The sequence below is a fragment of the Coturnix japonica genome, chromosome 7, assembly GCF_001577835.2.
Source record: "Coturnix japonica isolate 7356 chromosome 7, Coturnix japonica 2.1, whole genome shotgun sequence".
NCBI classification, from domain to species: Eukaryota; Metazoa; Chordata; class Aves; order Galliformes; family Phasianidae; genus Coturnix; species Coturnix japonica.
Genome location: NC_029522.1, coordinates 21,493,595 through 21,507,890, shown reverse-complemented (window position 1 = coordinate 21,507,890; position 14,296 = coordinate 21,493,595). Strand labels below are relative to the sequence as shown.

At 36.4% G+C, this 14,296-nt stretch overlaps 1 protein-coding gene across 6 annotated transcripts in view; it reads left to right on the top strand.

Annotated features, from left to right (window-relative positions):
• The window catches only part of PTPN4 (protein tyrosine phosphatase non-receptor type 4), a 92,300-nt gene that overhangs the window by 71,359 nt on the left and 6,645 nt on the right, over nucleotides 1-14,296 (top strand). For 4 of the 6 annotated variants that reach the window (XM_015868626.2, XM_015868628.2, XM_015868625.2 and 1 more), the window contains exons 16-26: nucleotides 1,895-2,054; nucleotides 3,925-4,008; nucleotides 4,089-4,145; nucleotides 5,211-5,367; nucleotides 6,812-6,978; nucleotides 7,574-7,664; nucleotides 7,752-7,813; nucleotides 8,571-8,717; nucleotides 10,169-10,297; nucleotides 11,679-11,827; nucleotides 14,058-14,193. In XM_015868626.2, the coding sequence (XP_015724112.1) occupies nucleotides 1,895-2,054; nucleotides 3,925-4,008; nucleotides 4,089-4,145; nucleotides 5,211-5,367; nucleotides 6,812-6,978; nucleotides 7,574-7,664; nucleotides 7,752-7,813; nucleotides 8,571-8,717; nucleotides 10,169-10,297; nucleotides 11,679-11,827; nucleotides 14,058-14,193 (1,339 nt within the window). Of the gene's footprint in view, nucleotides 1-1,894; nucleotides 2,055-3,924; nucleotides 4,009-4,088; nucleotides 4,146-5,210; nucleotides 5,368-6,811; nucleotides 6,979-7,573; nucleotides 7,665-7,751; nucleotides 7,814-8,570; nucleotides 8,718-9,456; nucleotides 9,577-10,168; nucleotides 10,298-11,678; nucleotides 11,828-14,057; nucleotides 14,194-14,296 lie in introns of all 6 variants that reach the window. The other 2 variants (XR_001556574.2, XR_004307873.1) reach the window with 2 other exon arrangements.

The following is a 14,296-nucleotide window of genomic DNA, read 5'->3' as shown; positions in this document are numbered from 1 at the left end:
CTGGGCAAATACAAAGCAATGAAGTTTTTGCCCAAGGCTTGATTGTTAGTTCTCACAATTCATTATGCTAATACATTACAGCGCTTGTCTTGCTTCTACTAAAATGCTCATCTGAGTAACTTTTCAATTCTTTTCTATAAGTTCGTATTTTCTTTGGGAATTTATTTGTGTTTGCTGACATACTTACAGGCGTCCAGTCAAACATAGGGTTCTATCTTTTACTTTTATCTGGATGCTTTTGTGTCTTCACAAAGGTTTTCCATTCCTTTTTCATTCCGTTTAGAACTCTCAGGAGTAATTGTTTTCAGGCAGATATGTAACTGTGTTGCCCTTGTCTTGAAAAGGATGAATAACCTGTGCCTCACGGACCTGAATGTATAAATACATGGGCAGCTGAACAGCTCTGGGTGACCTTTACAAGTGAATGTCTACATAATTTACAGCAGCCTTGAAAAATTCATTTTGCAGATGTTGACAATCATATTTTTTCTCTTTCCAATAAACTATCTTGAGGAAAAACTACTTATTCTGAAAAAAAAAAAACCAACCAAAAACCAACTTCTTAGTCAATTCCCCAAGATAGTTGTGTCACAAAAAACATTTATTTTCCAAAAGTTGAGGTTAAGCAAAAACACCTAATACAATATTAGGATTTATATTTATATAAATATATTTATATTACTGCCTTAGTTTTTACTACTTGCAGCAGCTTGAAATGCTGTGCTCTCTTCTAATGAGTCTCCCCCTCTGCTACCAGTTTATTGCAGCAAGCCCCATAGTAACTATAGTAGTACTCCTCACACAACAGTGCTGATAAGGAACAGTGTCCTATGTATGGCCTGCGGGAGTGTATTTCCTTCCCTCCACCTGGAGATTAGTCAGTTCACTTAGTTGATCCAGCAGCAAGCTACCCAGGCTTGTCCAAAAAGTCACAGCTTTGGCTTGTTTGGTGAGCTGGGTTGGCCAAGGGGAGATCACTGGAGCAATGCAGGGAAGGGGGCATGAGGAGCAGATGAAGAAGAGCAGCACTCACTTTTGGTGGTAGCATGCTCATAGGTTTAGCTGTAACCGGTAACTTCATTCCTTGTGGCTTTTGGATTTGCCACTAGTCTCAGTGGGCTGTTGTCACAAGTAGTGAAATTACTTAATATCTTTTAATGTGGTTCATGGGGAGGAAGGCATGTATCCGTGTTGGTAGTTAGAAACTGGCATTCAGACGAGGTTAATGGGAGAGCTATGTGCTAACTGCCTTTTTGAGCCTCTAAAAACCTACAGTGCCATGTAATGAAAGATGAATCATATATTTATGTAATACGAATTATACAGTTAAGCTTTTATTTCAAAGGGACTAATAAAGGAAATTATCCGTATTGCATGTAAACACAGGACTTCTTTGTTAATCTGCAGTACAGTGCTTGCAGAGCTAAACAGAAATAGAAGTTTCTGCCATTTCATTTTCAGTAACGGTGTTAAAACTCACTGAAAGTCTTATTGGGGAAAGCACTTTAATTGTTATGCATTTTAGATATGTATTTTTTAGCTGGAGCATACAGCATAAATATGGTGAGTGTTATAGTTTGTAAACATTAAATGTGCTGGAACCTTGGGGTTTTTATTTTAAAAACAAACAAAAACCAGCCACGTAAAAGTGAAACCTACTGGTTCAGTTACTTACAGTTGCTTTTCAAGAAAAAAATTACTAACGTTGCCAAGCCCACACTTCCAGTCTGTTCAACTGCAGCAGCACATTTTTGAGATTATGAGAACATATACATATTTTCAGGTCTCCAACTCATAGTCTCTCTAAGCAGTTTGTTTAGTTTACTTGGAATCCTTAAAGCGCCATCAGTATCTAATAATTTATACTTCGTACTTCTTGTATTTTGGTGTTTAGATCTCAAGAAACTCCTATAGATGGGCAGCCTCCTGCATTACCACCCAAACAATTTAAAAAGAACAGTTGGAACCAAATTCATCATTCACACTCACAGCAAGAACTGGATAACCACATCAATGAAACATTTGATGTCCCTGTATCTCCTGAAAAGTCCACAGTAAGTTTTTTAGATCTGGTTTAATTATCCTGCTTTTTATTTGAATGATTCTACTCCTTGTAAGCTTGATTTTGTTTTCAGGGATGTGCGAAGTTTGTGCATTACATTGCAGCATTTCGTAGGATCATCTTTTCATGCTTACCTGAGTCACAGTGAAGTTCTGTTTAGAAAAACAACTACTCAGGTCATCCGGTATTCAGTTATCTGTACCAAATGGACAAAAATAACTTTCAATAGTGTTTTTTTGGAACTCGCTTTAGTTCTCACACAGCTGTGTTGGTTTTGCAGAATGAGATTGCTTTTTCTGTATGCTTTGTCACTGTGATTGTTTGCTAAGGTCCAATGAGTTACATTCCTGCTGCCCTTCTTAAGGCAGCACGCTGTTGTAATTGAAGATATAATTTGGTCTGCTGATTGCTTTTTATTTTGGGTCCTGGAGAAGGAGGAACACAGCACAGCACGACTCTTGTATTTTATGAAATCAGAAATTTTTAGGGTTTTTTTTTTTTTCCGACCGGGTTGTACTTCAGGTTCTTGTGCCACTGAAGTCACTTCTGTAGCTCTGTCTCAAATATTTCAAGGATAAACCCCTCACCATTTTGACTTTATTAAGCTGTCAGATTTCCTTTGCCTATTTAAGTAGGGAGAGCCCATACTTCAGCAGGACAAGTATGGAAGTGACAACTTTTTGTTCCACCAGCAGTCCTTATGCATCCAGCCTGAGAACATGCAGATGTATCTGAAAACAGGTGTTGTCAGGAATGTCTTCAGTCGAACAAGTTAATGATGAGATGTAGTGTTCTCTCTGGATTTTTTATCACAGAATGTTCCACGGAATTGCTTGTTAAAATGGGAAGTAATTATTCTTTTCTTTTTATCTGAGGAATGGAATAGCACAATTTTTGCCATACTTTGGTACTTGTGCGGAATGAACAATAACCTTCTCATCAGCGTATCTTAAACTGTTACTTTCCTCTCCTTCCCCAAATTTGTATCTTTCTATTGTTATGAATGTTATGGGAAGGTGTGGGGTGGTTTTACTTTAATCAAAAGCACAAAATGTGTGAGTGCAAGTCAGCTTTTTTGAATATGAATCTTACACTTTGTGTAGTTAATACCATTCAAAATGAAAATTGAAGCTTTTATCTTTATGGTTTGGATGTGAAGCATTATTAAAAATACTGTGTGGTATTCCACTTGTGAAATAATAGTAATGAGGAAAAAACTAAGAATCATTTCAATGACAATAATCTGATTTTGCCAGATTATACAAGTAGTATCCCCAGCACATTGGTGGATCCCATGGCAAAGTTTTTCTTATAAAATTAACCCCAAAGACATACTCAAATTGTCAGAGCTTGACAAAACTAGTACTGCACTGTGGAGAAAATTGGACAGGATATAGAACCAAGATTTTGTTGCTGAACTTATCCCTGCTTGCTACCATCGTATTGCTTTTCTTAGAGGGAAAAAAAGCAACACAAAAAACAACAAAAAACCTCATGTTTCTTCTCTCCTTTTTGTAATAACATGTCACATTTTTACTGCAGGCTTTTCTCTGCAGTCTTAAGTAAGATGAATTTTAAATATTTCCACTTAGTAATTTGTTTTTTCTTAGGACTGTTTGAAGCCTGTTTGCCTGTTGTAGTACGGTTTCTTATTTGAGTTTGCTTTGACAAGAACACACTTGTAATTTAATTGTGTCCAGGATTTCAGGTGTATCATTCTTTTGTCCTTCTATGCAAAATTCAAGCAAGATGTACTTTGTGAAACAAAAGAAAAAATTATTCTATACAATATCCTCAAAGACTATGCTAACTTTGAACATGGAACAGCAGTAATACATGTATATACTGTTTGCTTTTACTAGCCCAATGGTGGTGTTCCCCATGACAATCTTGTTATGATCAGAATGAAACCAGATGAAAATGGAAGGTTTGGCTTCAATGTAAAGGTACAGTCGCCTACTTTTTTTTTCTTAAGTTCATTTTCTGACTTCTGTAATTTATGACAAAATTAAATTTGTTTTTAAAGGGTGGATATGATCAGAAGATGCCAGTGATAGTGTCCAGGGTAGCTCCAGGAACACCTGTAAGTTACCAAAATTCAAAGTAACTGTTATGTCTATCTTCTAAGTCTGTGCTCAAAACTGGTAATTATTTCTCAGGTCAGTGTAACATATTTAATAAATAAAATAAAAATTCTTTAATCATCAGTAAAATTGCTAATTTTGCCACCAGAAAATTGGATCTGCAGATGTTCAGTATGCACTGCTTTATGAGCTGCCATCCTAAGACTGCCTACGCTTGTCGATTTTTAGTATAGACATTAATATAATTCCATAGAAATTACATGTGAACTTTTCTGTTAAAAATAACTAAAACAGCAAACACAGACACCTCTTATTACAGTTACAGAGCTGAATGAAACCAAGACTTGGCTTAAAATTGGGCATCATGAATCATTCATCAGATCTGACTGTTGTTACTGGTGTTTGGTGACTACCAGCAGTGTCTTCACAGTAGGCACAATGTTCTGTCAGTTGATTGCCAGAAATACTGACCTGGTTTTCAGCTGATTGAAGTCAGCTCTGCTTATGCCTGTTGGGATAGAGCAGACCATCTCTTTGCTAACACTTAAAAAATATGTTCTTACATTTTGTGGTAGAACTGTGGTATTATTATCTTTATTAGTTTGTTTGTCTTTCTGGGATTAATTAGGCTTGTGCACTGTCTTTGATCATTGCCTAAATTTTGTTGTTACAACTATAGTGTTTTGTAACTGAGGCATTTAAGCCTATGGAATTGATTTGGGCAATTTACTCTCTTCCCTTCTTAGATAAGAATATCCTGCTTTTTTGTTTGCCTGTGTGAAATTCAGACAGTGAAGCTCAACCAAGCCTTTTACTTTAATGGGAGGAACAGAGTAGCAGCTACTGAAGTTATATTAAGATGACAGTCTCTTCCCAGTGACAAATCAGTTTGTTCAAATGAATGGCACCATCTCATGCATTGTGCAATGCCTAGATTTATCTTCTGAATACAATGTAGCAACCATAGCGATTCATGTTAGATGAATATAGATAAAGTTGCTGTTTTAAGGTGATGATTTGGAAACAGCTCATTTTACACTTTTTTTTTTTTTTAAACACTGCAGGCTGATCTTTGTGTCCCTCGTTTGAATGAAGGAGACCAGGTTGTACTGATCAATGGCAGGGATATAGCAGAACACACCCATGATCAAGTTGTTATGTTCATTAAAGCTAGCTGTGAGAGGCACTCAGGGGAACTTGTGCTCCTTGTTCGACCCAATGGTGAGTGATTTGTACATAAAGCAAAAAAGCAAACAAACAAAAAAGGCACCTTGGCTTAATTTGCTGATCTTCCATTTTGTGTCCTAAGATAGAATGCTTATCTCTTAGAACTCATTTCCCTTGTCAATGAGCTGCAGCAACACAACCTACTGTACAAATTTTAATTGATCCCGTACTCTGAGGAGCTGTGCGTGTCTAGGTATAGCTGATTTAAATCCTTCTGTCACTGTCATTGATATTAAACAAAAAAAAAGGCCAAGAATCTATATGCATATGGAATTCAGTTTCTGGGACTACCTGTTATTCCCTTGAGGAAAAAAAAAAAAAGCCAAAACCACAAAGAAACAATAACCCAGCGTTTGAATGGCTCTGGAGTTCCATATATGCAAAATCCCTCCATATGTTCTTGAAGTGATTCGGAAAAACTGGTTAGATTTCTACTTGATGAGACTTAATAGAAGGAAATGCTAAAGATGCAGTCTGAATTAGTAGCTTGAGCAATATGTTCATGACATACACTCTTGGAGTGTTGCCAGCAGGTGGTCATTGGGCTTAATTCTGCTCTGCATCCCAGTTATAATACAGTTGCACAAGAAAGGCAAAATAAAGAATGATGTTCAATCAGAATGATTGAAATTAGACAAGTATGTAATATAACCTCATAAACAATTTTTCCTGTATTCACTGATGAATGCTTCCCAGTTAGATGCTCCTGTTCTGCATACAAGTTTTCTTGCAGTTTTTGTATGCTTACTATCTTGTTCAGAAAAATCATTAGTTTTGTTTACCAGCTTATTCAATCAGTATCCTCTTATGTTGGCTCTCCTTGTATTCTGGATAAAAACACTCAAGTTGTAGAAGTTAGGAGCTGCCAGATCTCTCCTTTGAGGTCACGTGATTTTGGTTAAAGAGGAGCTTTCGGACAGTGGATGTTTGTTATGAATAGTAGATGATTGACATTGGTTTTCAATTTGTTTATAAACACAGCAAGTGTATTTTGTGACATTTGTTTTGTGTTGTTATGGCAAGTAGCAGTGCCATTTTTTTCTGGTGATGATCCGAAGCCTGAAAGAATAAATTGTTTGAACTGAAAAAATATAAATACAACTGTAATAGCTGTAGAGGTGTAACGTGTGTGTCTGGGATTAAGGATTGCACCTGAGCAGGTAGCAGGAGGTTTGATCAAAATTTCAACAGTCAATGAAGTACTCCTACTTAAAATGATAATTAAACCACAATATAGTTATGTTCTGGGTCATAGTAGTCAGTAAAGCCTGCTTGCCTGTGCTAATGGGGCTTAAAATCAGTGTGATAATAAATGTGAATTTTTCTACAGGAGAAATATGCCTGTTTTGATGATTTAATTAAACTACCTAATTTGAATTGTATTATAATTTTATTTAAACACATCTGTCTAAAATCTCCATAACTTTATTTGTTACAGCTGTCTATGATGTTGTGGAAGAGAAGCTGGAAAGCGAACCTGACTTCCAATACATCCCTGAGAAATCTCCGCTTGATGGTGTTCATCAAGATGATAATGCTCTGAGGGAATCCATGATTCAGCTAGCAGAGGGGCTTATCACTGGAACAGTTTTAGCGCAGTTTGATGTGAGTACTGCATTACCTATAGCTTTGCAGTGACCTTTCTGTGGTCTCCTAAGGTACTGATACTTGTACTTTTTTCTTTAAGACTAACCTGTGCTTTAATATTCCATCTTCTTTAATGCATGAGGTCATCTGACTACAAGCAGGATTAGATTTATAAAACACAGCAGTGTGAATTCCTTATCAGGGACCTGAAGTTATGTATTACAACGTGTATTGATAAAGTGTTATTCCTTGAGGCCTTTGGTAACATGTACTTCTTAACCTAGAATAGGACCTCCATTTTGCAATATACATGCCTGGTATATTACCTTGTATAGGTTTCGACAGGAAGCTCCTTCAGTGGAAGTTACAGTTTTGCAAAACATTGTTCCATAAATGGCTTCAGTGTGTATCTTTGAGACAAGAGATGTATGGATGTGCTGAAATGATCACAAAGAATAATTCATAGCGCTTTGTTTTGAAAAATATTTCCTTGTTTCTTAAAGCTGTCTTTGTTCAATAATTTATGTTATGAAACGTATTTCAAGGCACACACTGACAGGTATTTTGCATCTCTTATGATCTCATCTTTTTTCTCTTTTTTTCCTGTCTTCAGCAACTGTATAGGAAAAAGCCTGGAATGACAATGTCTTGTGCCAGATTACCTCAAAACATTTCCAAAAATAGATACAGAGACATTTCGCCTTGTAAGTATTTGTGTGTTTGCATTCTAAAAGTTTTTTACTGCAGTTAGTAAATAAGTAACGCTTGTCTTAAAAAAAAATCTTTTTCAGATGACGCTACACGGGTTATTTTAAAAAGTAATGAAGATTACATCAATGCAAATTATATAAATGTGAGTAATGCTTCTAAAAATTGCTTCTGACATAAAGTAATTTTCAATTTTTCAATTGAGGACTTTAATAAATAAAATTTCTGTGAATTTAGCTCAGGCTAGAATAATAAACCAGTAATAGGATGGTTTGAAATGTACTGTAGGTTTACTTATTTACTAATGCTCAAAGTACTTTCTAAATCGAAATAAACATGCAAAAAGGCCCTCGGAGAAAGCAGCTGTCTAACATAGTAATGTGTTCTTCTTAATGGATTGCTAATGTGGCAGTAGTGGTCGACACCAGGAAATCCTAATCTGGAAGCACATATTAGCGTTTGTTTATTCATTTATTATTGTCAGTAGCAACAAAAAAGTACTGCTACTTCACTTTCCTTCCAGTAAAAAGAAACCTAAAGCATCACCACCAAAAAAACCAGATGTTAATTCAAAAATCACTGTTTAAAACCTATTGTCAGAAAGTTAGAATGACATTTGCACCTGAGTAATTTGCCAGCTGGTCTGTCATTTTCTTACCTTTTGATTTTCAGCCGTTGGCTGTCAGTGAATTTACTTACATGCTCGCAAAAATGCATGTGGTTCCTTGCTGTGTGAAACACTTCTAGTTGATAAATACTCCTTAGGATGACTAACTTAAAATGAATATATTTCATGTAGTGATACTACTTTGCATGTATTAGTCACTGAACGCTGATGCCTGACAGATGATCATTCTCGTAGCAAATGCAAGAATTAAAACAATCGTTTTATCTTCTATTAGATGGAAATCCCTTCTTCCACAATAATAAACCAGTACATTGCCTGTCAAGGTCCATTGCCGAACACTTGTCCTGATTTCTGGCAGATGACTTGGGAACAAGGCTCATCTATGGTTGTAATGTTAACAACACAAGTTGAACGAGGCAGGGTAAGTAAAAGATTCTCTTAAATACCATTAAAAAAACAAAAGTGGAAGTGGAGAGTTAAAGGTTACTAGAAATAATTACAAATGGTTCTGTGAAAAACCTTAAGGTTTCTTCATTTTGTTTCTAAAGCTATAGCTTTTTCTTCATAGTCTCATTTGTTATACAGCTTTGTCTCTTAGAGATGAGCAAAACAATAACATATAGTGATTCACAGAGCATAACTCCAGAGTTAGCAGGTTTGTAGACTGCTGCATTCACAGTAGCACTGAATGGTTGCGTTTAGACAGAAATTGATGGACTACAGTGGAATTTAGTGGAATTTCTCATAATGTAGCATTTCTTTTGAAGGTGGATTTATGGAGGGTCATGTGTGTTCTGATCAGCTCAGGCTGTAGTTCAGCTGCCTGTATCTATCTTAACTTATTAATAGCCATATATTTGCTCGGAGATCAGGCCTCTTAATGCAATTAAAGTTATTGGATGGGAGTTGCAGTGTTTTTGAGCCATTTTTCAGTGACTCAGTGTTTGCATGGTGCTGCCTGCTCCCAAACAAACACAATTAGAGGGAATTTCAGTACAAGTGCCCTTTTGATTTGAATTTTCTTTGCAGATCTGCTAAGAACAGACTTGCAATAGCAGTTCTCTGAGGTCCCCTCACCCCCTCAATAATGATATTTGTGGAGCTCTTCGGAGAGCTGCTAAACAGTGAAATAAAAGGACTTATCTGTCTTATACCCATAGGCAGACTCCCTGCTCTAAAGCTGATCATGAGGCTTCTGACATCACTATCCCACTGCATGCCGGGATGTCTCAGTGGAGCAGGAAGTCTGCAAATCTGGCTGCTTTATAAAGAATCGCCAGGTGGGTTGGAAAAACAAAAGTACACTTGAGCTGAAATGACCTCTTGAGTTCAGCAGTTAAGCAGTTTACCTGAAAATCTTAGGTTTTGAACTTTTCATTCACATTTAAAGGCTTTTTCAAAAATCTTTGAAGTCCCTGCCTGCATCCCCCTGTTTCGTGCAGCAACGTTTTTGTTGCTTACTTTGTTTCTTTTTCATATGTTCTTCTCCCATATAAGTGTCTTCTGAGAAGATTGTAAGGTTGTATGAGGTTTTTAGAGGTCAGAAATATTTATAAAGCAGCATCTTTGTCACTCAGGTGTTAAGATATGTTATTGATAAATCAAAAAGGAAAAAGAAAGTTATAATGAAAGGGAAAGGCATCCATCCACAATTACACTAAGGTCTATAGCTGGTTCATGTGTCCTTTTAAAGAGGATCATATCTTCATGATGACTTATTTTATATGCAATAATTAGTGTAGTCTATTTGGTAAGTGAATCAATAGTAGTGAGGACTAAATATTTTTTACTGAACAATGGTGTAAGGAACTAGCAGGAATGAAAAGAATCTGAATTTTAACACAGGCATCTTTAAATATGTGTTGGCTTTAGGTTAAATGCCATCAGTACTGGCCGGAGCCATCGGGAAGCTCATCATATGGGAATTTCCAGATTACCTGCCATTCAGAAGAAGGAAATCCTGCTTACGTCTTTCGAGAAATGACACTGACTAATCTGGAGGTAATGTATATTTTTAAGTATAAATCTATGGAACGCAGACTAGCTAAAACTATCTAATCAGACATTTTACATCTTGATGTCATACACACATAAATAGAACTGGTTATTCCTATTAACCTTTAGAAAACTGATCTTATTGCCATGTACTTACTGTGAATAAGTTCTGCTATATAATAACAAACCTTTTATTAGCAAAATATCACAATGATTTGATTTCATTAGTGGTATTAATTGGTACTGAGTCATATAAAATAATGTGATTAAATCATTTCTCATAAAGACTTTTACTGGTGTCTTACATGACCTGACCAAATAAAAGAGTAATTAAAGAAGTTGAGAAATGTGCTACTCCCTTGATGTTTTCAAAGCATCAGTTATTAGCAGTATTTCAGTATCACTGCTAAAAATCAGCCTTTCTAGTGGTAAATGGTTCCTAACTCCAACTTGGAGACTGTGTGCAAATACATGGAAGATAAATCCTGCTGAGATGCATTAATTGAGATCAGCATTGAGATGTAAACCAGAACTTTCTAGACAGAACAGGCATAACATTAGTTTCAGGGAATGTTTAGCTTCCGGAGCTTCACCAGCTATCATTTTGGTCTCAGAAATGTTTGGAAATGTTTATCTGGAATTTGGTTCAGGTATTCATTTCTCACTGCTTGAGATGCCAGGTTTATAGAACTGCCTTTTATTCAGTTTTCAGTTAAATTTTTTTCCTGATTGCTGTTGAGACAATTGTTCATTATCAATAGTGGTTTCTCTGTATATGGCTCCACGCTGAAGGGTAATTTGGTGTATTGTACCTTCTATTTTCTAAAATGCTGCTTTTACTCTGATTATTCATCCTGCCCCCCTCCACTAAGCAGAGGCATGCGATAAATGTTGGTGACTTTAGAGGGAGAGGAGGCGGGAGAGAGTGGAAAACCTCTTGCATCTTGTGGAGTATGATGGGTAAAATCAGAGGTGCAGATAAATCCAAAACCATTCTGGTGTTCATGTAGTCTAAAGAAAGGTTTTTTTGCCTGAAAGTCCTGTCTTCCCTCTCTGCACCCCTGCTCTGTCATTTGATAGAGTGACAGTAAAACTAACTTAACAGAAAGATGCTAAAGATTTGGCTACTTGCTTATACATCTGGTGCTTAGAGCATTTGTACTCTTGAACTGTTTTTCTGTTATATGGAGTGACATTTTTTTACTTGCCTTTTTTGTTTTTAATTAAAAAATGTAATTATAAAATCCAGGATGAGCAGTAATTAACCCTGATAGAGATTAATAGCTTCCAGAAGCTACTGTTATTACAGGTGCTGCAACTGCACCGTTTTGTTTTTGCTGTCTGTGAAACCTGAATTAACCTTGATTAAATCCTATGTTTCTGATAGAAAGAGGAAAGCCGCCAGCTAACCCAAATTCAGTACATAGCATGGCCTGACCACGGGGTTCCTGATGATTCCAGCGATTTCCTAGATTTTGTGTGTCTCGTGCGAAAGAAGCGGGCTGGCAGAGAGGAACCTGTTGTTGTTCACTGCAGGTACCCCCTCCTCCTTCTTTTCTTTCTTTACAACTTCACTAAATCACATGATTGGGATAGTTTATTGTGGAGTAGTTTCTCTGCGCTTTGTTGTGCAAATAAAGGTGTAACTGTAATGTGCTTTGGAGGTGACGAGATCTCAACCTTTTTATAAAAATTACAAGCGTTTTTAATAAGCAAAAGTTGGGGTATCTACGTGTGTGAATCTGTATGGAGGTCTTGTCTGTTTAATTTATATGTTTATGCTGATAGTTTATATAATGAATTCAAGGAGAAGGTGAAATACACTTAGGAAGCTTTTCGTTATGATAACTACTTTGCAGAGGTCCAGAATAGCTGTACAAATAATCCATAGCAGACAGTCTGGATGGTATATGCAATGAAATAACACTCTCAAGTCTGCAGATGTTTTAGGCTACATATTATTATGACTAATACATTAGGATAATACGGTGTGTTTTTCCTTGCAACAAGACACTTTTGTTGTGAATTAAAGTAATTGATTCAGATTTCTATCCAAATTTAATGTTTGTGTGCTTTTCATATGAAATAGCTTTCAAGATAATGTAGAAGAATAAAAAGCTTTTGTTACATTGAATTTACATCTAATTTGAGATTACATTTGCTTCAGTGCTACTCATATGAAAACTAAGTGAACTCAAAGTAGTTAAACGTTTTATAATACGTGCAGTCTGAACACAGAGCTGTTGAAAGGACACTTTAGTCTTTATCCTATTTACAAATCCATAACTTCTTGCTAAGTCAGTGTTTTTTCCTGCATTATCATTGCAAGGCAGTGTGAAGTTGAGTCACTTTGAAGTTAAATTAACATTAACTATAAGCATTTATCGGTTTTATTTCCAGGGCACCTTTTTCACTTGTCCTTAAAGGAAGTAGTATAGCAAAGAATGTACTTTCTGAAAGAAATGTTGTTATTCAAATAAGGCTGAATGTATTCTGTTCTCACAAGTGATCATAAGCAGATGCTTCAGGAAAAATAAAAACAGAACAAGATTTTATGGTGCTTGTGCCCTCTTCCTTGCCCAGCTTACAAATCTTGATGTTCAAGCCCCAGTACCTGTTATGTTTGTCTGTAACAACCTTTCTTCTCCAAATGCATTCTTGTTTTCCTTTCTGAGTGCTTCAATTCCTGCATTCCTGTCCTCTGGCAAAATGTTCTGCAAATTTGCATCTACACCTTCATTTTTCTTTTGATTTTATTTTAACAAGGCTCCTTACAGTTTAGCTGAACAGCTTCTAATTCTTACTCTGGAAGAGATGGTGAGGCCCCCACCCTGTTCCTGTTTCTTGCCTTCTGCTATGCCACAGTGTTCCACCCCGTCAGTCAGTGGTTCCTTTTACCAAGCTAACAAGTCATAGCTTACCTGATATGTATCATATGGAAACTGTATTGTGCTTTCCATCATTGCTGTTGCCCTTCTTTTGAGGTAAAATGGATCATCAGGATTCTGACAGATACTGCTCTTGTTTGCATTTTTAATGAAACATTCTACGTGTAAATTTCATGTGTATAAATTCTAGAGATGTAAAATGCCACTAAATAATTTTATGTAACCGGTACTTTTGCATCTTGTCGTGAAATGTTCATGACATCACTGAAACACACAATAGTTTGATGCCACCTTCTGGACAAACATGAAAGTAGTAGTTTGGCCAGATTTAATTTGAAGTTACACTTCAAAATCAGAACAATTAAGCTTCAAACAGAATGTTTATGTAAAGTAAGTTATTTCAAAGCATGAAACAATAGCTGTACAATATCTGAGTTAAATATGAAAATATGGATTTGGTTTTGTACTCGAATATGAGAGAACATTGGTTTTCTACTTCAGAACTGCAGCACAGATTTCTTGGATGTGAAAAACTTGAATTTGAAACAAACCATTGATGTTCACAGTTAAATATTCAGTTTTAAGGCCTTCTACTCAGATGTCAACATGGGTCTGAATAAATCTATTTATTAATTGTTCATGGCTGGGTTCAAGTTCCTCTTCACAGTACTGACAGTTCCACACTAATTTTTGTTCATCTCAGGGAGGATGGAAGCTTCCAGTGACAGCTGGTTTGTCTGACCTCTTGTCCTCATAGTATGGGATCATACAGATCAGTCATAAGAATCGTTAAGGAGGAAGGGACCATACAGCCCTTAAACGTGAGCTGCATTCCAGGCACTTCATTTTAATTAGGATTTTTTTTCTTGTTTTGACAGTGCTGGGATTGGACGGACAGGAGTTCTTATCACTATGGAGACGGCAATGTGTCTCATTGAGTGCAATCAGCCTGTTTATCCATTAGACATTGTACGAACCATGAGAGATCAAAGAGCCATGATGATCCAAACACCTGTGAGTACCATACTTGCAATTCTGTGTTGAGGAAGAATCTTCAAGTGTCTGAAAATGCTGGAATTTCTCCTGGATTGATAATGTTTAACTATTCTGCTTCCTT